This window comes from Chanos chanos, chromosome 5 (assembly GCF_902362185.1).
Source record: "Chanos chanos chromosome 5, fChaCha1.1, whole genome shotgun sequence".
NCBI lineage: Eukaryota > Metazoa > Chordata > Actinopteri > Gonorynchiformes > Chanidae > Chanos > Chanos chanos.
In genome coordinates this window covers 44,785,804-44,808,730 of record NC_044499.1, presented here as the reverse complement: position 1 = coordinate 44,808,730, position 22,927 = coordinate 44,785,804, and the positions used below count along the sequence as shown (strand labels likewise).

The 22,927-nt window shown below is 39.9% G+C and overlaps 1 protein-coding gene across 1 annotated transcript in view; it reads right to left on the bottom strand.

The window, feature by feature from the left end:
* The window catches only part of arid5b (AT-rich interaction domain 5B), a 64,534-nt gene that overhangs the window by 25,275 nt on the left and 16,332 nt on the right, over window positions 1-22,927 (bottom strand). Inside the window, exon 4 of the mRNA XM_030775236.1 lies at window positions 18,895-19,125. Coding sequence (XP_030631096.1) covers window positions 18,895-19,125 — 231 coding nt within the window. The remainder of the gene's footprint in view (window positions 1-18,894; window positions 19,126-22,927) is intronic.

The following is a 22,927-nucleotide window of genomic DNA, read 5'->3' as shown; positions in this document are numbered from 1 at the left end:
GAGCGTGTGTACAATTTAGGCCCTTCAAAAGCGATACATGTACCCTAATTTACATGAGCCATTAGTGACTCTGGAGAAGGTTAATTTTACGCTGAGGCACGGAGTGCTACACAAGACCTCTGTGCTTCATGACAGTCATTATTGAACGACATGTGGTCTCCAAAATATCAAATATCTGCACGGCATTCCTGTGGTCATGTTGCCTTTAGGGGGGAAAATGTTTGAAGCATATCTGTGGATCCTGAGCCAGTGCTTAGGCTGAGCCATGTAAAACTGGGGGAAGTCTCAAAGGAAACCAAATGCATTGAGCTGCCTAAGAGAACAGCTTCGTTCCCTCTTACAGTATGTGAATACCCCCCCCCCCCTCCCCCTCCCCCTTCATACAAGGAGTCAAACTACTAAATGTAATATATACCATAAACAATGTATCATACAATTATATACGAAACACACACTTCACACACACTACACATCACATTTTTAAAAAAAGCCCATGTGCTTCTCTGGAGTACACTGAACATAGGCAAATTATAGCAATAAAAGTAATACTAATAGAATAATAACACTGTTACAAAAAGACCATGATAGTAGAGAAACTGAATAAAGACTAGAAGGAGAAAATTCGCCTGAGCATTGTGATCTTGCGTTGTTACGTTTTGCACTGCGTGTGTTTGCATAGATTTGTATAGCGTTGCGTGTATTTGCTTTACTTGGGAATTTGGAGCGGAGAGCTTCTTTTTTAGCCCCCTATGGCTGCTGCTTTAGTGGTGCGATAACTAGCATACAAATGCATTCCAGCCTTGATCAATGCAGCACTCCACTGACAACTTCATCTATAATGCAGCCGAACATTCCTCTTATGTCTGACAATGCTTGATCTAATTTTCCTTTTTCATTACAAGCAATTTGTCCACATTATTCAGCAGACCAATTAATTAAAAGGACCACAGAATACATCCAAAAAGCTGTCAGATATTTCATATACAGACTAGGGCTAGGTTTTTTTTTTTTCTTGGTAAGAATTGATTTTGTGATGTTGTTTGACACAGACCCATCAGAGTAGTCAGCCACTAAATTGGAGAGAGGAATAAACAAGTGAAAAAGGTGAGAGCTAGAGAGAGAGAGAGAAAGAGAGAGAAAGAGAGAGAGAGAGAGAGAGAGGGAGAGAGAGAAAGAGAATGAGAAAGCAGTAGGGCTTATGTTACTGTTAATGCATTGATTGCTGTGCTTGGAAATAGACATCCTTCTATAGGAGGAGTGATCATTGGCTGACCCCTAGGTCATGGCACTTGGCCACCTGACAAATTCAGCTGTTCTTTTAACTTGAGGCTTTAATTACCCAGGAAGACGGAGCTGTTTTTCTCAGCTGGTCCAGACTGCCCAACTTTTTCATCATTATCACCACTGCTGTTCATCATCCCATTCATAATGTGTGCGCAAGTGCTCAATGTAAATGGATTATATGAATATATACATGACATAGACATTCATATCAATGTACTCTGGCAGTAAAGAGTGTTCTGTCACTTCATATCTGTTCTCATATCATACAGCTCACCATCTGTAAGAGAGACAGGGGAAATAAATCTTCCCTACTTTCCTCTTCTCTCTGTCTTTCTGTGTTGCACTCTGAATTTGTTCTCTCTCTCTCTCTCTCTCTCTCACAGCGCTATACAGCAGATGGCACTGTGAGGCGCAGAAGGAGGAAAACATACACGATGAATAAATGATATCATCTTCGCTAAATAATGCTGTGTGCTTCTTAATCCCCATCTGAAATAGCAACTGTTCTTGTCTTTTTAATCTTAGATAGTGTTGAAGCTTGTTTAAAAAAAAAAAGAGAGCGACAGAGAGAGAGAGAGAGAAAATCATCAGCGTTCCTCTGTGGGCAATGAACGTTTATGGCTTTACAATACAAACAGATTGGCCGAACAATGACTCAAAGTCACCGAGCGTCCCCACGAGGAGGGATATGCAGCATGAGTGTGCAGATGACGTGGACGTCAAGGTCAGATGCTAATTCAGGAGGGAGCAAGTGGTACAGTCAGAGTACATCGCTAAAGGCTGCAGTGGCACACAAAAATACAAACACACACGCACACACACACACACATACACACACACACATACGCACACAGACGTAGGACTAGCCACGCTTATTTTCACACCATGGAGTAGGTTCGTTATTTATTTATCTGTGCCTTTATTTTGCAGGATACAAAAATGTTAAGTCATTCAGAAATTCAGACTACGCTTTACAGAATGCTGCATTAGCTGTAACTCAGAGCGTTCCTGGAATTCTATGTGGAATTCTCACAATGATTTATTCATTTGCCCTACCTCAATATTTCAAATTTATCATGCTTTTCAGTTGACCCTTGTGCCTTTCTCTTTCTGCAATATTAAATGGGACAGCCTCATCTCCCCCACTACTGTCCCTAGCTACAAATCAAACCCCTCCACATAGATTCTGCTTCCTGCCACGTGCCTACTTGTACGCCCTGTTCAATCTCTCTGTTAAGGACACTTTATCAAACGACTGCAAATGAACTCAGAGACAGAAATACCACAACAATTCAACTGTGTAACAAGAGCAAAAAATAAAACATGACTAATCCAATCATAGACACAGCTTCATTCAGCCTTTGTTCTCGCTCCACAGAAGTGGTTTGTACATCTAGGCGCATCAGGATCTGTGCACATTTTAATGAAAGCTATTAACTCGTGACTAACCATCAATTCATCATCACTTAATATAACTGCAAACTCTCTCTCTCTCTCTCTCTCTCTCTCACCCACACCCTCTCTCTAATACACACACACTCATGTCAAGGTTCATATTTCTGCCACATCCACTTGAGATGGAAGACTCGAATAATTTTTGCGTTCTTATGAGTACAGGCACTGCTATTAAAAAGATTAGACCTGAAAATAAATGCCAGCATGCTGGAGAATTTCACTGAATTATTTATATCTTCCATGTTACAGGGCACATCTCATTGACAGCCAGTTGCCCTCTAGTGTCTCTATGAGGTATTACTCTGCGTGTGAGTAATGATGACCTCACATAACCAGCCAGACACATTTCAGCAGATACATAAAATACATTAAATATAGCATAGTAAAACGAAATAAGATCGACTCTCTTCTGACTTGGGTAAATAAAATATGATATCACTCTCTAATGGGAATACCGTTAGGATATCATCACAAACAGTAACAGATGAAAGAGAATTTCTCGTGCATTTATGATACATGCTCTCACAAACACATGTCTCCTTTTAAAAGCTAATGTGAATGTATTTTTTTTCATGTGAAACAGCTCTAAGAGTCGATAAAGGCAACAATAGTTGAGACATTTATGGTGATTGTAGTAAGGCTATATCCACTCCACTCTAATAGTGATAATGCATGTGACAGCCACTCCTCTGTGACTGCAGGAGTAAGCAGTTCCACCGGAGAAATAAGTGGAGACACCTTAGTCTGCTTAATGACCACACACACAAAGACACACCACTGCCCACCAACCCATAAACACACACACACACGCACACACACACACCACTTACTGGGATTATCATAAATTTCTAAATTTCTACTCTCCCTGCACTTATATTATTTGTCAACACAGTTGTTTCTGAAAATGAGAAATGGGAAGGAAAGAGGAATATGTGCAATTGTGTGTGTGTGTGTGTGTGTGTGTGTGTGTGCGTGTGTGTCTGTATGCTGGAACAGTTATAAAATGAAATAACATACTGCACTTACTGAGATGAATACTCTATATGACATGTCCCCACCAGCCTTTTTTTTTTTCCTTGATAGAGCTACAGACAGAACTATAACAAGAAATGAGACTGAAGCCACCTAAAAGTCTCTATTAATCCAGCTGTCTCCATTTACTGCTGCAGGCGTTCTCCTCCTGAAAGGACTTGGCAATGTGGGGGTCAGCCTTGGCAGCCGCCCGGGCCAGCAAACGTGGAATGGGACACTCCAAGTAGGATTTATAGACATACAAATTAACAGTCCCCCATTGAACAACAGATGCGCTGATACCCGAGCTCGCCACTCAAAGTTTACTTAGTATATCTTCCATACACTGCACTTCATCCTCATTTAGAAATGCCACAATGTAGAAGGCTACTTGCGTGTAAAAGTGTGTGCTTGGCTTTTGTGTGTGTGTGTGTGCGTGTGTTGCTGTGGGAACTATGCCTGTAAGTATATCTCTACTCATAGCCCAAGCCTGCGTAATATCCACCAGACTAATTTCTCATAAATCTCATTTATTTTTATGGCTCCTTTTTCTCTTCCCTTCCCTCTAAATGAAGACACTAATATGCGCCGCAATTTGACGGAGAGCTCGCCATCTGTGTTGACGTTTAATGTACTGGATGGTTAACACTTATGTTCCGACGGATTTAAATGCAGTCAGGGAATGAATTCATGAAATGCACAGTCATTTTGTATACAGGAAAAAAAAAAGGAAAGGATGCATAATGGACTAAAATCACTGACTTAATCGGATATGAAGTACAAAAATGAGCAGGCAGTCAAACACATATCTATATATAACTCTACTCTGTAATTCATAATACATATTCAAAAAAAAAAAAGGAATATTCGTCTTTCACGGTGAGAGCTGTTTGAGACAAGAAGCGCACCCCCCCCCCCCCCCACATCAGAATAACTATGGGAAATAATCTATGGGAAGTAAAAGAAAAAGAAGAAGAAGAAGAAGAAGAAGAAAAAAAAACAGTCATGTCGTCTTGTGGTTAATTCATCAAAATAAATTGCATGATATCCGTTGGGAAAAGAAATGCACAGCGAAAATTTGCATCAGAATTGCTGATGCAACTACATTACCGCCAGCACGGTGCTAGTGCAATCAAGCTGACAGACACGTCCTGTGAGAGAAAATAAAAGGCCAGCATGTGCCGTGGACAGCTATCTCCAGCTCCGAGCTTATGTTTCACCTATCCTCTGTGCGTGTGTGTGCGTGTGCGTGTGTATATAGCTTATATAAGTGGACAGAGTCTGGGTATCCCAGCCTTGCCCTCCATCTTGACTGACCTGATAGGAGGAAGCTGGGGGGGGGGGGGGGGGGGGGGGGGGGGGGTATGAGACGGGGGGGTAAGAGGCGGGGGGTGTGGAGAAGGTTATGGATGACACTGCATATGTTAGCACACGAATTCACTTACAGTGCCAGCTAGGTGGTTGATGTATGAAGCATCATCACACAAAATGTTCAGCGAACAGGTTTTAGAGTGTTATGCTACCATCGCTTTCCTCAGGGCTCCATAATAAGCATTATAACAAAAATAAGATATGAATATTTATGATGAAATTGTGTATAAAATATAAAGAATAAAAAAAACAAAACATGAGGGACTATTTTGAAAGATTTTGAATGAACTGTTATTCATGATTACTCATTTGGAAGATTTACATATGCAGGAGCTGAGACCACACCTGGCATAGAAATCATTCTTTGGAATGACCATGCATATGCCGCATAAAAACAATCGATGTGTGTTAAAAAGGCATTTTTTCCCCTTAACAGTCAAAATCCTCTGACATTGACTATTCTCTTTGCATACATCCAATTTGAGTTGCCATTGTAAAAAAAAAAAAAATAGAGCAAGCGAGACAGAGAGAGAGAGAGAGAGAGAGAGAGAGAGAGAGAGGGAGAGAGAGGGAGAAAGAGAGGGAGAGAGAGAGAGAGAGAGAGAGAGAGAGAGGGAGAGAGAGGGAGAGAGAGGAGGTTTGGGGCTGAATATAACCAGAGCTGTTTGTTCATTCCTGCTGATATAATATGAATTCCACGGTGGCTGTGATTACCAGGGAGATAGGGCAGCATATAAAAGATCTTCTGCCTGGTTCTGAAACTTTGATTTCCAGTGAATATAATTACACAGCACAGCATGTGCTTTTTGTCAGAATCCACACAAAGAGGAAAATCATAAGCCTTCATTGTGTTTCAACCACTAATGATTTTCTTTAGCGCTTAAGTAAGTTTAAGCTGCCTACATATTAAAAAAGATATATATATATATATGTGTGTGTGTGTGTGTGAAGTTGTATCTACTTCACATACACATGTTATATTATATATTATATTATATAATTATATAATTTTATATATATATATATATATATATATACACACACACACACACACACACACGTATGTATGCATATAAGATATTTGATACAGTAGTAAACACTTAAACACTGTAGTGATACTGTTGATGATGTTTAATTCAGTGACTATAATGTATCAAGGAACAAAGGAAGTAAGAGAATTTCCTTTTGTTTATAGAATATATGTAGATATACTTATATGCACATGGCTTACTGTACATCTGCGCTCAAACGGAGCACTCACAGAGTAATCTTAAACTTGAAATCTTTTAGAACTTGAAAGAATGTGCGGGTAAATGAGTGAAAGACCTTTAACAGGATGGAGCTATTATCTGCATGTATGATTTGAGAGCTCTGGCCCAAGGCCAGCTACTAATCATCATTACACTGCCAACCGCAGACCCCATTCCACACCATCCCCATGACAACCAACCAACTGCTGGTGCATGTATATTTTCCAGAAACTTAATATTTCTTTGAAGTCAATGCCCCCTGCTATAGGTGAGCCGTTTGAATTGGCTTGATGGAATTGATTTATTTCACATGCGCACGTCCGCGTAGGATATCAGGAATTAGCAATACAAGCTTAACTGAGTACAGGAGGCAACAGATACATGAGTGATAGTCTTTGAAATCAAGGTATAATTTGAAGACATCTTACATCTCCACGGGTCCCCGGTTATAATTTGCACAGAACAGTTTATCCTCCCTCTCCTCTTTAAATGTCACTCTTTCTGTTTCAATATGGCTTGTCTCAAAAAGACAGGACGTAACTAATATTGTGAATTCTAAGGATCTTATAGTACAGCACTGGAGACGTCCAGGCTGCACGGATACGATATGACCACTAGGGTATTCGGTCTTGGTTGCCCCTAGCACAGATGGACACATGCTCTCTAATGACATGCCAGGTTCTGTCTGCTGGGAAATCTGATAACAACTGAGTTGCTTCAAGCCTCCCTTTAATTCCCCTCTCTGCCCTACACAATGCATGAATCCTTAGCTCCACCTTCTTCTCTCTAACGTCTCAACCAGTCACAATGAGCACATTTGCATATCATTGTCAAAATCTGAATCAGCAAGTTCCTCTCTCCTGGCAAGATGGGTCAACAGAGTTAACCTGCTGTGCCCCTGTAGTTTGGGCGGGCCCTGAGGGAAAAGAGCTTCACTTGTGCTGACAGCCGCCATTTGTCTTATAGGCATGGCGTCTGCTAAGGAATGGATCTGTTCCATTGACCAATAGGAGGATATTTGCATAATTTGTATGTGTTTGCATATACATAAATAAAACATTGTAATGAGGTGTGCAGATACGAATGCATGTGCCGGGTCGATGCATCACATTGCCTTTCAGAAATGACTTTACTTAAAAGGGACTGTATTACGCACTGTGTGTAAGACTTAAAAGTACTAAGACTGTACATCAAAATAAAAAGCCCACTTCAACAACAACAACAACGAAAAACTCTTTCTTGACTTTGCTGCAGTCATTCCACAGAGAAATTCTAGGGCTATATTTTTCATTAATGTGCACAATGAAGGGAAAACACTTAGTAGTTCCAGGAAGTGGTATTTAAACAACTCAAAGAACTATTGTTCAATTTAAGCTAATTCATTCTGGAAGGAACAACAACAGAAAAGCTTGACACACTCATACCACAACACGCCAAATCTCAGCGGGTATTAGCTTCTCTGATATTAAACCCATATATCACGGTTCATATTATGCTAGCCTACACTTTCACCTAAGATAGTGGCCATAAAACGATGCCTCTGCTTAAAATTCTCACTGTTTAAGCTCTGTAATTTGCCTGTGGTGCCAGAGTTGAAGGAACCCCTTCTCTGCTCTGAGGGTCATGAACTCCTGTCTCATAATTACACAATAATTTATAATAATACCACACTATATAGAAATACCACTGCACTGAATGCTTTTACTGTACAGGCTGCGGGCTACAATGCGGAACTGTTGTTTGGAATTCCACGACGGAAATTCTCAATGGATAAGCCATTTAATGACAGTACAAAGGACAAAAAAAAAAAAAAAAAAAAGTAGGGAAGGCCACATTCACATTCAGTGTGAGGATTGTAATGTACGTGGCATAGCTGTAATAGGCCTTTATGGTGTCTCTGTAAAGTGTATTCTTGCAGACCCTTCATCAAGGAGAGAGAGAATATGTCACAAGGTCTCGCCGCTGACCTTTAAAATGAGTAAAGTGTGAAGGGCTGTAAAATAATAGTTTGTCACAGAGGAAAAGCCGCTGCACGTACCGCTAGCAAGCTCTCTAGGAGCGTTTAATCATTACATGTTTGAATAATGAAGTGGTACAGTGGTACTTTTTACCAAATGTAGCTATCCTAGGGGAGAAAATGGAACAAGCATATGGACATACTTACTATTTCTAAAGAATGTGACCAAGCCAGTACCCATAAATGCTTTCACTTCCCAGACTCCCTCTTTCTTTTCTGCACAAATCTGTTGTGTGCTGTTCTGAAGAACTAGAAGTCTTTGATCTGTTGCCCTCGGCATTGCTCTGTCCTGCGATTTTTATACTGCTATCATATTTATTGAAAGTGTGTAGCCAGAGCCAAAAAAAAAAAGAAAAAAAAACCCGTTGTGATATGAAAGAAAGGACATAGTTCAAATACAAACTAGTCTTCTTATCAACACCATCCAATGTGAGCCAATGTTTTTTTTTCTTTTCTTTTCTTTTTTTTTTTTTTTTTTTTTTTTTACAAGAGCTTCCTGCATTGTAATTATTCTTTACATGCTTTGAAATGACCTTGCTGAGAAAAAAAAAAAAAACGCTCTACCCTCATGCTCACTTCTTAAAAATGATATATGATTTGGCTTGGAATTCAGGCCTCATAATACCAAGGGACGCACAATGCACCAACTAATTGTTTAACTGAACTAGAGTGCTATTAAGGCTGCAATTGTACAGTGCTTCAAAATGGTAGTCTATTATTTCTGCATGAATGCCAGTGTGCTATGCGAACTGAAACTGAGGCTCTCCAATCAAAGGAGCACATTCAGCTTCTTGTCATTATAACAAATATGAAATGTATACAATAAAATAAACAGGAGCTGTTTTTAGTCCAAACATAAGGCTATTATCATGTTATTCAGAATGTAGCCTTTTTTAAAAAAAAATTTTTTGAAGCAGCTCAAAGCACTCAGTATAATGACAGTTAATTACAGTGAAATGCAACTCGAAGCAAATTTGTCCCCTGGGTCATTGATATGTCAGTAAGGTATGCAAAACAAACCATATTTGCACCATAAAACCTCTATGGAGTGGGGAGGGGGGGGGGGGGCTGACAACCATATCTGAACCCAGAAATAACACAGCAGCTGTAACACCTATCATAGGCATGGCGTTGTTCATTCCATTGCTTCAGAGCCAAGGTTGACTTTCTGGAACAAAAGATACCACTCATCCTCAGCAGAATGTTGCCAGTTCTGTTTTTTTTTTTTTTTGTTAAAAATTTTGAGTTAATTTCCTGATCAAGATGACCAAACAATATCAATCTGCAGTCCATGCAGGGTAATTACATTGTAATATTTCAAATAATAGTGTTAAATGTAAATTACAGTGATCCAAATCAATGGATCATTGTCATTTACAGTAATAGTGTTAATACAAACACACATGCACACAGACAAAGAGAGCCTGTGAGAGAGAGAGAGAGAGAGGGATAGAGAGAAAGAGAGAGAGAGAGAGAGAGAGAGAGAGAGAGAGAGAGAGAGAGAGAGAGAGAGAGAGAGAGAGACAACGCGCTGCTGTGGTGGTTAGTGTAGCAGAAATGAATATGGATGGATCTATACTCAGAGAACATCTGCAGGGAGTCTGCTACTCTACCTGGGACCCCTAACAGTGAGGGCCACATTTTCAGCAGGATAGGGCCACAAGGACAAATAATTGCAATACATAAAACCCTGTGTGTGTGCATGCGCAAGTGTGCATGCATGTCTGTCTGAGAGAAACAGACAGGGGGAGAGAGAGACAGAGTGACAGAGAGAGAGAGAGAGAGAGAGAGAGAGAGAGAGAGAGAGAGAGAAAGAGAGGGACATGATAATATTTAACCAAAATGCTGGAACAGAGATCAATGGATTAAAAAGTAAACTTTTTATTTTCATGTTCAGTCACCATCTGTAACAAGTATAGAAACACAAGCCATTCATATTGCATCTGAAGCGAATCAACTCTGAGGTTGGAGGAGACATCGAACAGACCGGCAAACACAAGATCCTTCACAGTTAATCTCAGTTCTCTCCTAGGATCCATGAATCATCCATCAGCCGCAGTTATCTCTCCACTTGATTGTAAGTGTCCAGACGGGGTCATTGACAGAGCTCTCCAGCGCTGAATGGAGAGCTTTCTGAGATCTACTTCAACAAACGTATAATGCCTCTGACACAGCATCATCCTTTTCAACATAACACACCACAAAAAAAAAAAACAAAACCCAAAAACCTACGCCTAATGACCACACTTTACCATCTTTATTATGCTTGGTGCATCTTTTTAATAATAGCAATTTAGACTCCAGAGGACAATGGGATTACGTTAGCATCTGCGGGCTAACTTCTTAGCTCCTACTGGCTAACTTCACAACAGAAATACTATGGTTTCAGTGGATAGGTAGGAAGATTGTGAGTCTCCAACCTCTCTCTCTCTCTCTCTCTCTGTAGATGAGCATGTATGGGAACATTAAGGCCTGTCTGGTCTTAGCGATGCATGGCTGCATCTGTGACGAGCTAACAGGCTGCTGCGGAGTGTCACGGCTCCTCATTAATGCAGATCACAGTCAGGAAGCCAGCACCCAGGTCTTTGAACTGGGGCCACAATGAGGTTCGCTGCTAATGCAACCTCGACCTCTGGCCCCAACAACCTCAACCTGTGCTTAACTCTGGAGGGCCCCCTCTGTTTTGACTTAAATACTGCCTCTTCCCTTAAGCCAAATCCAAACTGGTAATTCAAAGTTGCAACTGGTTGGAAGACTCAAAAGCTAAGCTGTGGGATGGTGGGGGGGTGTGGGGTGTGGGGTGTGGTAGTTTAATATATATGTAAAACCACTCCTTTTTTAAAAACATATCTTTTTGAAATATACTGTATTCTTAAATGGATAATGCCTGAGAGATTCTGAAAAAAAAAAAAAAACGTTGAAAAGTACCAACCTCTTCGTGACCACTACAAATGAAACTGAGCAGGAGGGTTGATGAAAGACATGAATCAGTAACTGCTATTACAAATGTGCCCCTAAGTGGTGAGAATATGCTCTTGAACTTCCTCCTTGAAGGACTTTGTCATGGCTGCTCTGTTTATTGACTATTGTTTAGACAGTGAGTAAAGCCTTTTAAGGATTATTTTGATGTAAAAAGCACACGGCTGTTCTAAATAGAGCGCCCAGTGCCACGTTTAAGAACATTACATAAGGATAAAAGACTGCAGAAAATATACAGACATCCAAGCGTTCCAAACGTGTCTGACGCATAGAATGAAACACTGCCGGACAGGCAGGGATTTCCACGTGATTTTCTGCCAGGAAAATGAAAAGTTTAGTATTTAAATTAAATAAAAGACAGTGTGTGATAGCCTACTCAAGCTGCAGTTTTACTAAGCTCCAGTATACAGAGAAGAACTCTGTAAACATGTTTGTATAAGCTCTCTAAATTGTGCATTTCCAGAATGTGATGCAATAAGGACTACTGATTCTGTGTGAACGCGTACTTATTTCTTATTTATATCCATATTTTAAGTAAGAGATTTATAATTGCTTATGACCAGCCAAAAATAACACAGAGGGAAAAAGAAGTTCTCATTGGAAACTAAAGAATGTCAGCAGTGACATGAAGACTTGTTTTAGACGTTGTTTAGATAAAAACAACCCCCCCCCCCCCCCCAAAAAAACCCTGCCGCGATAAAGACCCGCATTATTCAAAATATCAAATTACAATTTCAAATGATTTCACGTAGCCTGTAGCAAGACCGCATAATAACATCTTTCAACATGACACCATCTATCAACATCCACCTCAAACTCAGGGAAAACACTTCTTCAGAGGGTTTAGTCTCTGACCAACCCTCTTCTATTCATCCTGAGTGTGTGTGCGTGAGAGTATAGATGCATACTACAATGCATACCACATGCAATATACTTAGTATTTAGTAAAATAACTAAAATGTATCAAACACCATGTATCTATCTTTTCATCAACTGATAGATAGATAGATAGATAGATAGATAGATAGATAGATAGATAGATAGATAGATAGATAGATAGATAGATAGATAGATAGAGATCAAAAGGAGTCTTGCATTAATGGTGTAGTTCCTTCTCATTAATGTATACACACTCATTAAATGTTTATGGGGAATCAGGCAAAGTATGTCAGCATGGCGATAAATCACCATAAACAGTACACAAAAGCTGCATCTTTCCACTCCCCCAAGAAATCAGGCCACAAAACAGCCAAGTGAAAAATGGGAATTAAACACTGGATCAGAGTTTTTTTTTTTTTTTACTGACATTTGAGCTCAGATCCATGTCTTATATAGCAGAAATTGTTATTGCTATTGCATGAAAAAAAATGACTCCAAGCCCTGAAAGGAAGGTTCCATTTTTGGGCATGAATTATTTATCGTTTCTGTAAGTAGTCTGCTGGGGATACAAGAGACTAAAAATCAAGCTCAATATTTTCTTTCTCTGCACAGCATTCCAAATCAATGCACATCATGAGTACATTTCTCCAGTTACTTAATAACAACTGCAAAGAAGCCATTCAAGTGTTGACACGCAGAGTACATTTTCACAGAGAGAGAGAGAGAGAGAGAGAGAGAGAGAGAGAGAGAGAGAGAGAGAGAGAGAGAGAGAGAGAAAGCAATATGTTTGAGTGTGAAGCGTCGAGTCCGCATCTCCTGAGGATTTATTGCCAAGAATGAGATTTCAGGACTAAAGAGAGGCAGAAGCATAATTAGTCCAAATCACAGAGGAGGACACTAAAAATATCAGTGCAACCTCAAATGTCAGGCCAAGCAGATCATCTACTCCAACTGGGCAAACCTAAATTCTTGCACCCGGTACCAAAAGAAAACAGTGCCATTATGATCAAGGTGTCCTAAATAGTACAGCTGATAGAATCAACCTAGAGGCTTTGCTGAGTTGTTTTGCCTTTTTTGTCACTGGGGCCTATATCCTGTTAATCCTCACACACACACACACACACACACTGGAGGGAATGCATTGCTCTGCTTGCTGGTTTAAGGACAATTTTTTTTATTTTTGCTGCTTACATCATCCATTACTACGAACAGGAAGGAGAAGCCGCTAGAGGAGGTGGTGTGTGGTGTGTGGTGTGTGTGTGTGTGTGTGGGGGGGGTAGTAGGGAGGCATTACCTTGTGGGCTCTCAACACTTTAATAAAGTATTTCATACAACTCATAGCTGTCAGAACACTGAGCAATATTAAAGGGGAAATAATAGCAATTTGCTTTTAATTTGACATGATGCATTACAGGCAGTTTAAATTCTAGAGGGGACCCCCCCCCCCTCCTTGCCTCTCTCTTTCTCTTTCTCTTTCTCTCAGGGAAGCTGTCTACACGCATTTTGTATGCAGGCCATAAATGCATATGCAAGAACTGTAGAGCACAAATAGCCCGTACTTACGGCAGTGCAAAGTTGTTCAGATTGATTTGCACGCCCTTTCAAGAGCAGCTTCGGTGGTCTACAGTGAGGTGGATACCTGAGAGACTTTGAAATGGAGACGTGTAAGGTAAACCTGATCTCCATGTCAAACAACCATTTTCCCCTTTTGTAAAAAACTCAACTCTAACAACATTAACGTCCTTCAAATGGAAGCTGAAAAGTCCTCAAAGTGTCAAATATCAAATTCTCTGCTTCATAAAAAACCTTCTCTTCACGACTGAGAATGAAGAACCAAGCAAGAGAGGAATACTTACAACTGATTTGGCATGAGATAGACTCAGCCTTAGCATTGCAGAACTAATTTGAACCAATAAATAACTGACCATGTGGTCACACTGACATAAACCACAAATTACACCAGTAGCTCCCCTGACCAGCCCACACCCTGTACTTAACCAGTGAATGATATTTTCTCCTGGCTGCATACCGACAGCTTGCAATAATGTGCATCAGAGGGGCTTGCATGTTATTCATTACAAAATAAGGGAATATTGTACCTCACCAAACTATTATGCAAATTCCATTCAGGGTTGAAGCATTTTCAGATTTTACGAGCATTTTTTTAAGTCTTTGCAAGAGATTTCGGGTGTATGGAAAAAGTTTAGCAAAAAAAAAGTACTAAAAAAAGCAAGTCTGCCTTTCAGTTTCTCCTTGAATTCTTAATATGACACACTGATGAACCATATGGGCTGATAAAAAATGCATGACCTTTAGTAATTCAATCCAGACTGTGAAATGAATGGGAAAAAAACTGAATCATCAAACATAATGCAAAAAACAGTGTTTCGACAAATAGAGTGTAGGCTTTTGAACACCAGAGGTATATAGCTGGACAGGAAGACAGAGAGAGAGAGAAAGAGAGAGAGATATATAGATAGATAGATAGAGAGAGAGAGAGAGAGAGAGAGAGAGAGAGAGAGAGAGAGAGAGAGAGAGAGCAGGAAAGAAAGAGACAGACTATGACAAAAAACAAACTTCAATCTAAGCGGTTTTAATGGATTTTAAGAATAGAGCTTAAAGCAAACAAGTAGTGAAACAAGGCTGTGTGTTAGGGTAATTATATGGTTTGCGTATGGAAAACAGTAATCACTTTGCCGTCTGTTTACGTGCCTGTTAAGACAATCCTTCTTGAGTGTATTAACTGATTAAAGTGGATGGTGCCTGTCCCAGCTTGTCCATCCTTTCACTGGGCTGTTGAAACAGATCTGACTACAACATCTGGATGGTATTAATAACCTGCATTAAATCTAACACTGCCAAATACAAGAGAGGTCTTCTGTGGAATTTAGGAAATAGTCTTGCTTTCGCAAACCCTTATGTTCTGGAGAAATTCAAACCAAACAGCCACTTTCAAACAAACAAACCACCACTACAGTGTTTCAGTTTGAGGAAGAGAAGCTAAGACAATTTCATATCCTTTAAGGTTAACAGAAAAGTCCACTATAAATAGTACCAAAACAAAAAGGGAAAGAGAGAGAGAGAACTGCAGCAAATACAGTTGAAACTTACATGCTAAATCAAATTTGAGACATGCTTTGTTTATTTAAGCAGTATGCCTGAGGACTGGATCCAGTTGCAAAGAGAACTGGGTAATAGGTAATTCTGTCTTGCTTTATTTTTTCCTTGATGAACAGAGGGAAGAAAAGAGAGCCTGATGTTTCTCAATACCCCCCTCCAAATTTTACTTGAACACACACTGGATGATAAATCTTTTCCCAGTATCTAATTATTCAAATGTTCCATAAGGCACATACTCTCATCAGAGGCCCTAAGCCACTTCCCCACAATCCCTCCCTGAGCCTTAAACGAAGCACAGTGATCCTCTCTCTCTAAACACTGTTTGCAACTATCAAGATACCCCTAGCGGCATAATTCTCCAAATATTTTGTTAGCTACAACATTTCTGTCTGCCTGTTAAAGCTCTTTCTCTGAATTACACATGCTTACAGCGATGGCAGTTGCTGATATACCGGGACATACACACAGACACTCACACACACACACACACACACACACACACACACACACAGAGCGAGAGAGAGAGAGAGAGAGAGAGAGAGAATGCTCCTTTTCATGGGAAGAAAATAAATGACCCATTTTTATTACTGTGTATGTGGTAAACATACTCTCTAAATGAGGCAGTGGATGAAATCTGAACGCTCCTTACCCAGAACGGCAGAGCAATTCAGAGAGATGATAAAGAAGGAAAATATGGCATTGCAATAATTTGATTTATTTCGGCGCAAATTATCAACACTTGAGAAGAATAGATTTAACAGAGCAGGGCCCTTGATGATAAATAACAAAGCGCTGCTTTGTCTGGCACATCTCTCCATTAGACAACAGGCTATCATTAATTCCTACCTCATTGCTATGCAGCAATCATACTGTAATCATACACAGTACATTCCTGTCACAGTGCCCTAGCCTGGATGGAATAGAAAACATTTGGTTTGTAAAACATTAAAAACCTAGTCATGCTAATTGAAGTGGTTTGTTCATAATCATTCTTTTGCATATCCCTAACTGCCTCACAAATAGATCCCAAGGCATCAGCACAAAGAGATAAAGGCCCCAGAACCACGGGGACCTTATGCGAATTCTCAAGCCTAAACACGTGACTTAACAACAGAACAATGGAAAGGGGGGGGGGGGAAATCAGTCGGTTCTTTCTGACACGTCGAAAGAAACCGTGTAACCCCTCACTTTCTTCTTTTTTTTTTTCTTTTTCAGAACGCACGTTATTATTATTTTAATTATATTATGTAGTTGCTGTCAGTCTGGACTGTGAGTAGCTACACTTCCTTCTCACTGCTATCATTAAGTATATGTTCACATAATAGCAGCAACTTCCTAAAAATACACTCCCTTGAGGCAGGAAATGAATCAGGTAGAGAGAAACGGGCCCTGCCATTATGTTGCATCAACGTACAAATTCTGTTCAATAATTCACAAGGCCCTCCATTACGTCCACCTAAACAGCCTCCTCATCACCCTCTCAAACTCCCCCGGCTGCTGACAGTGGTTGTTACGTTCTTACAAGAGAGGGATCTCCTTCCTTTCTCTCTTTTAAACTCATTAGCATGAATGGAGAGTAGCATCACTTTGCAGAGGGGCTGTTAATATAGAAGATCCTTTTGAAATGTGCGGGGAGAGGAATGCGACCACAGTAAAACGCTTGGTCCGTCATTAACGTTGTGGGTTCCAAAGGTCGGGGTTAGCACCACACTGAGAAGCGTAAACAAAAATTCTCTAGCTGCTACTTCCTCAGTACCATCACCAAATCTCACCTAGCTGGCACAAAGCCAAAGCAGAACAAGTTATTTTATGATTCTGCTCTTTCCTAGAGAGAGACAGAGAGAAATAGAGAAAGAAAGAGAGAAAGAAAGAAAGAAAGAAAGAAAGAAGGAGAGAGAGAGAGAGAGAGAGAGAGAGAGAGAGAGCAAAAGGGAGTGGACAAGAGTAGATATGACCAGAAGAGGAAGTAGGCAAGTCAAACGCTGTAGTTATTTCCATTAAATTGTCCAGGAATGAATGACTAAAAATATGTCATTCATTCCTGAGTAATGGCTAGCATGGCTACACCGTTTCTCCTGTATTTTCCTTAAATAGCCTCCCCTGTACTCCCCCCTAGCTTTTGTACCGTAATGTATTGGACCCCTCTCAAAACTGTTGGACTTCTCTCACAAGTGCAAAGGCTTTAGCAGTAGTTCTTACTCGCCTCAAAAAAGTTAATGGCTACGCTAAATGCTGAAGATTTTCCGCCAAGTAACCATCACTCCGAGCATAAAAAAGAACTTGAGAGTTTTCTCAGATTTTCTCATCTGTATCTGATGTGTTTCAAAACGACCAAAATCAAATCTATCCCCTTGAAACAGTTTCAGTGTGTGGGAACTTGAACATGAACAATGACTTCATATGTTGAGATCAGTCCTTAATAAATAACACACCCGTGTAAGTTAAACAACTTTACAGTACTGGGTTTGTATTACAACTCTTTTCAGTTTAGTTTAAAACATGAGCAGCAATGAATTGATATTACTAAATTCAACATTCTGTAATCTGTCAGTCAGACTGCTTTAACTGTAAAGTCAAAAAAATAAATAAACAAATAAAAGGTTCACAAGAACACTTGTGCCATATATTGGATATTTCCATCTCTGAAAATAATCTTCAAATGTCCCTCCCAAATCTCAGGGTTACCAGATGTAATATGGTACCACTGAATGCATTGTAAACCAATAAAGTAACACTGTCCTTTTGGACTCTACAACCAGTTTTATTGCATTAGAAGGAACATATGTAGTACGCGGAGATACGGATATTTAACTAATAAAATCTGTTGACCAACATTAAAATATGTCGGTTACAGTTACAACCCTTCATATTCAGATTAAGTATTACTTTGAGGTTTGACTGAAAGTCCTCAAAACTGTAAGGAGTAATTTTACTTTCAAAATGACTGAAAGGTGAGAAAGCATTTGGCTACATGGTGTAATTCTGTGAAATGTGGGAGCTCTGAAAACGATCAAACCCTTAGAAGGACAAATGACTCCTCTACTCAAATATCACAGTAGCTCTTTGAAGGACACCGAGGTCCACTGTGTGTTTGCGCCACAACAGAGGCACTGTGCCTTGACCCTCATGTAAAAACACCTAAAACGAAATCTGCCAAGCGTTCCACCCGAGACTTAGGTTCACCATTAACCACACTTTGACCTTCTCTCCGGAGCACTAGTTCATCCAAATCGCGCTACCGGCCAAAGTGACTGTTTCTGTAAGTTGCCCATGATAAAACTCTCTCATTCATTAAAGTTTATATGACAGCGCGGCCATTGACCAGCGCTGGGCAGAGCCAGCGCAATAAGGAAGTAAAGATAAACGTTTCATTAGTCGTTCATTCTTTCATTCTTTCATTTGTTCATTCATAAAATAACTGGATTCATTTACTAAGTTAAACACAGATTTAACAAGTGTCTATAATACAGTCAGAGGTTCCAGTAAAGATTATCAACTGGTGGGGGGTGGGGGGGGGGTGGAACTTACCGAATTCATCGCAGATGCTCTCATTCTCCACAAGCGTGGGGTGCTCAAAGGTGTCCCTGCAGTAGAGTATCTGGGTGTTGTTGGTGAGCGAAGCGATGCCCCCCAGTGCTAGCACCACTTGGTCGGTCAGGAGTGAAGTGGGGCGTTCACGTAGACGCGCGATGATGGAGCGATAGCGGCAGTACTGGGGGTAACTCAACACCAGTGCTTTCTTCTCCTCTTCATCCTCACCTAATCACAGCAAAAGACAAGATCCAATTATCACAACCTTCATTTCCTCAGGTCGTTTTATCAGTTCCACTTATCGTGTGTCAATATACCACGTTAAATGTAATATTTCCACCAAGGCAAAGACCTATTTATGGGTTATTTTTCTTCAAAGTTGAAATATCATGCACGAAAATGGAACGGTATGCAAAAAAAGGAAATAGATTTAACTAGACGCTTTGATCTCTTCCCTATTCAAAAATATGACGGATACGGCAAATTCACCAAGATCTTTCCATCCCACAACAAAAAGTACGCCATTGCACCTTGCGTAATGAGAATAAGTGATAAGGCGAAATTACTCCCAAGTATAAAATACAAAACTGTAGAATATTACGTTTTATTGCAGAGCAAAGTGCTGTGTTAACATGACAGCTCTCTGTTAGGATTGGCAATATATAAAGGACTCTGGGCAGAAAGCCATGTCATTCAGTACAATTACATCAGAGCTTCAACTTTAGTGTGCTTCTCTTTCTCCGAACAGTCTCAGATCTTCTTCCCCTGAATCCCCCCCAAAAAAAAAGAAAAAAAAAAAAAGAAAAATTGATCACACCACTGGGAAAAATCAAACCAAATACCTGTTATCCCAGAATATGGCCTTGCTCATAATTCGCCATGCAACCCACAAAGCCCAAATGTTGGCACTCTTAAAAGACCGAACCACTCTGCAGTTATTCGGACATGCCGGCTATATAAAAATGTTGCCAGGGAATCATAAAACACAATCCACTTGACACAGTCAAAGTGAGTTTACATCTGTCGCCGCAGTCAAAATCTATGCCTGTCCATAAGACATCAAGCAACAGAGCAGAGGAATGCTGACAAATAGCCAAACACAAAGGAGAGTGTTAGAGATTACTCAGTGTTGTGGGAGAGAGGCACAAAAAGGTTTGAGAACAGCAGTCATTTTTGTTGATTAGCTAGAATAAACCTCTTCTCTATACACTTCAGCGGACAGATGTTTGATTTTTCCTCAAATATTTTTTTTTTTTATGAGCCATCAAATTGCACTATTCTGATTACATCTCTCAACGACATGAGAGCTACGCAACATGCTGCAGGCTGTTATGTATTTTGGTCCCCAACTACTGGAGTGCTTCAAACTTCAAATGGACCTGAGAAACTGCAGTCTGAAGCTGATGGATGCAGAGAGAAATCATACAACCTTTGATTTATTGTGCTTATCCTTTTATGGGACGTTTATTGCATATTCCCCAGAGATGCAACGCACATCTTTTTGTTCTCTCTCATCTTACACCCTCAAAACACACACACATACACACACACAGACACACACACACACAAACAAGAAGCATATAAACACACCCATGTCTCTTGCTGTGACATTGATTGAGTGGTGTATTATTCTGACAGAACATTTACTCATTCAGTTGAGATTCTTCAGCACATAATGCTTTTCACATCGTATACATTGGAAAGCAAGAGCTATTCTTTCTTTTCAACGACCGTAACTCTCCACTGCCGTATATACATCAATGAAAAAGAATCTATTTGCAACACTCCCCCTCATACTCCCTACTCCTCCTTTATTTGCAATTAGCACAGTTGAAGTTGATCTCAAAATGTCTGGCCTTTTATGGGCCACACTGGCCCTGCTAATCTCACTGGAATACTACGTACATTTTCCTGATTAGATTTAGCTTTGGGGCACAGAAAAGGCAAGAGCAAAGCCACCAAGCAAAGCTCCTCCTGCAATATAGTCATTTTGTTAATAAAATTTAACCTTTTTTCTAAAGAAAGGAATTCTTATCTTTGCCATTTAATTGGTAAGGTCTGCACTATCATTAGAGAACGCAGAAAATCACATTACACAACTTTCCTTTAATACCCTTGACAAGCAGTCTTTGTCAAGAAGAGAGAGAGAGAGAGAGAGAGAGAGAGAGAGAGAAAAAAACAAGTAAGCACTGATTGGTTACAAAATCAAACCTTAAAATCTGCATGACTAAACCTCACATGTCTTATCAGATCAGCCAGAATGGACTCTGCTTCTTAACTATGTCAATGTTCTCCCGTTTACAGCTCAAGTACTCCACAAAATGTCAAATGGCCCTCAGTGGGAATATATTTTCATAACATTCCCCAACACGCTGCTTGTGCCAAAGAGGGCCAATTATATATAAAATACAGACATATACAGAGGAATACATCTTCCTATTAATAATTCATGTTATGCTATTCTATAAAATAAAAAAAGCATGGCTTCGAGTGCTATCAACCACACACTGAGTCTAAAAGTGGTCATTTTTTGAGGAAAAAATATTGTTAGTTTTGAGGTTTTGATAGAATGAAAAATATGGGTGGATGACTTCATTTCCCAGTGGAACAGAAAGTCATGTTACCAGATAGGAGGGGAAAACAGCTAAACATAGAAGCACATACACATATTCACTAATTACAAGCCAAAAGAGTGATCCTGAAAGAGAGGGTTTCTGACAGTACTTGTTACACTGCAATTATGGCTTGTGACACAAAAATGACCTAGATTACACCTTTTATATTTTCAAAAACGTTTGAAAAAGTACATATTTTTTCAGCCTCACATGGTAAGCTTATTAAGAATCGCAGCATGTTTATTTTAGAGAAGGTGTTTTTTTTTTTTCCTTAGACAATTACAAATATCCGGATAACATGAGATTACCACATCAAAAGCTCCTTTGATTATCTCACAGGGAAACCTGAGTGCTTCACAAGACATTGTTCCATATCAGTCCACCATCTTTTTCAGACGCCAAAGAGGAGTGACTAAGCTTCTACAAAAACAACTAGCAGTGTGTGCGTGTGTTGTGTGTGTGTGTGTGCGTGTGTGTGCATGTGTGTGCGTGTGCTCTTACTAATGTACATTACGCATAACTTTCAAAGCCTCTCCAAATGGGTTTGTGAATTCCCAGAAAGTCAAATAGAGACGCCGAGATACATTCCTGTTCAGCTCCGCCCGAAGAAACAAGTCTTACCCAATATACTCTCTTGTCAGTGACTCAGCCTTGACAAACAGTGTTTAATGGCTACCTGTCTCTTTAAAATGTGCAGGTCAAAATAACAATCCAAGTGTGAAGGGAAAGGGGGGGGGGGGGGGGGGGGGGGGGGGAGGACGCCTGACAGCAGCTGCTTGTGTGTTGTCCTGGTTACTATATTAAAATAAGCAAGCTGATGCTAACATTATTGGCGTTTGTTATTATTAATACTAACGCTGTATGCAGCCACAGAGAGGGATAATGAAGGGAAAATGTGTGTCATTACCTCAGTAACCATTTTAATGGTAGACTACACATCAACAATCTTTACCTAAATATCACTTCGGTTGTAAAGCCACAAATCAAGGTTTTAATGTATGTCTGAGGCATTCTGTGCATATGTTTTTATGTTTGGATGTCTATAACTGTGTTCTGACAGTGCTGCTGTCAAAAAAATCGTTCTTTTTTTTCTCTGTTCAGGGAACATAGGACCTTGAGTTTATATACGAGAAGGCGTTTTTTTTCTCGTTATTGTTGTGACCTCAGATCATTTTTAATCAGCTTTTCCCTCTCATTATCTCTTACAATACTATGAGCTTTAATGAATCTGGTTACTTTTATCTATGAGTTATGAACATTCTTAGAACAAGCATCGCTTTTTGGCCTTTTAGAAGGAGGTATTTCAGGGGCAAGTACACCAAAATAACAAGACAGTATAATCCCAGAAATACTGATTGAAACGGTTCAATGACAGAGTATTTCTATAAACAAATAAATAAATAACTACATTTTAA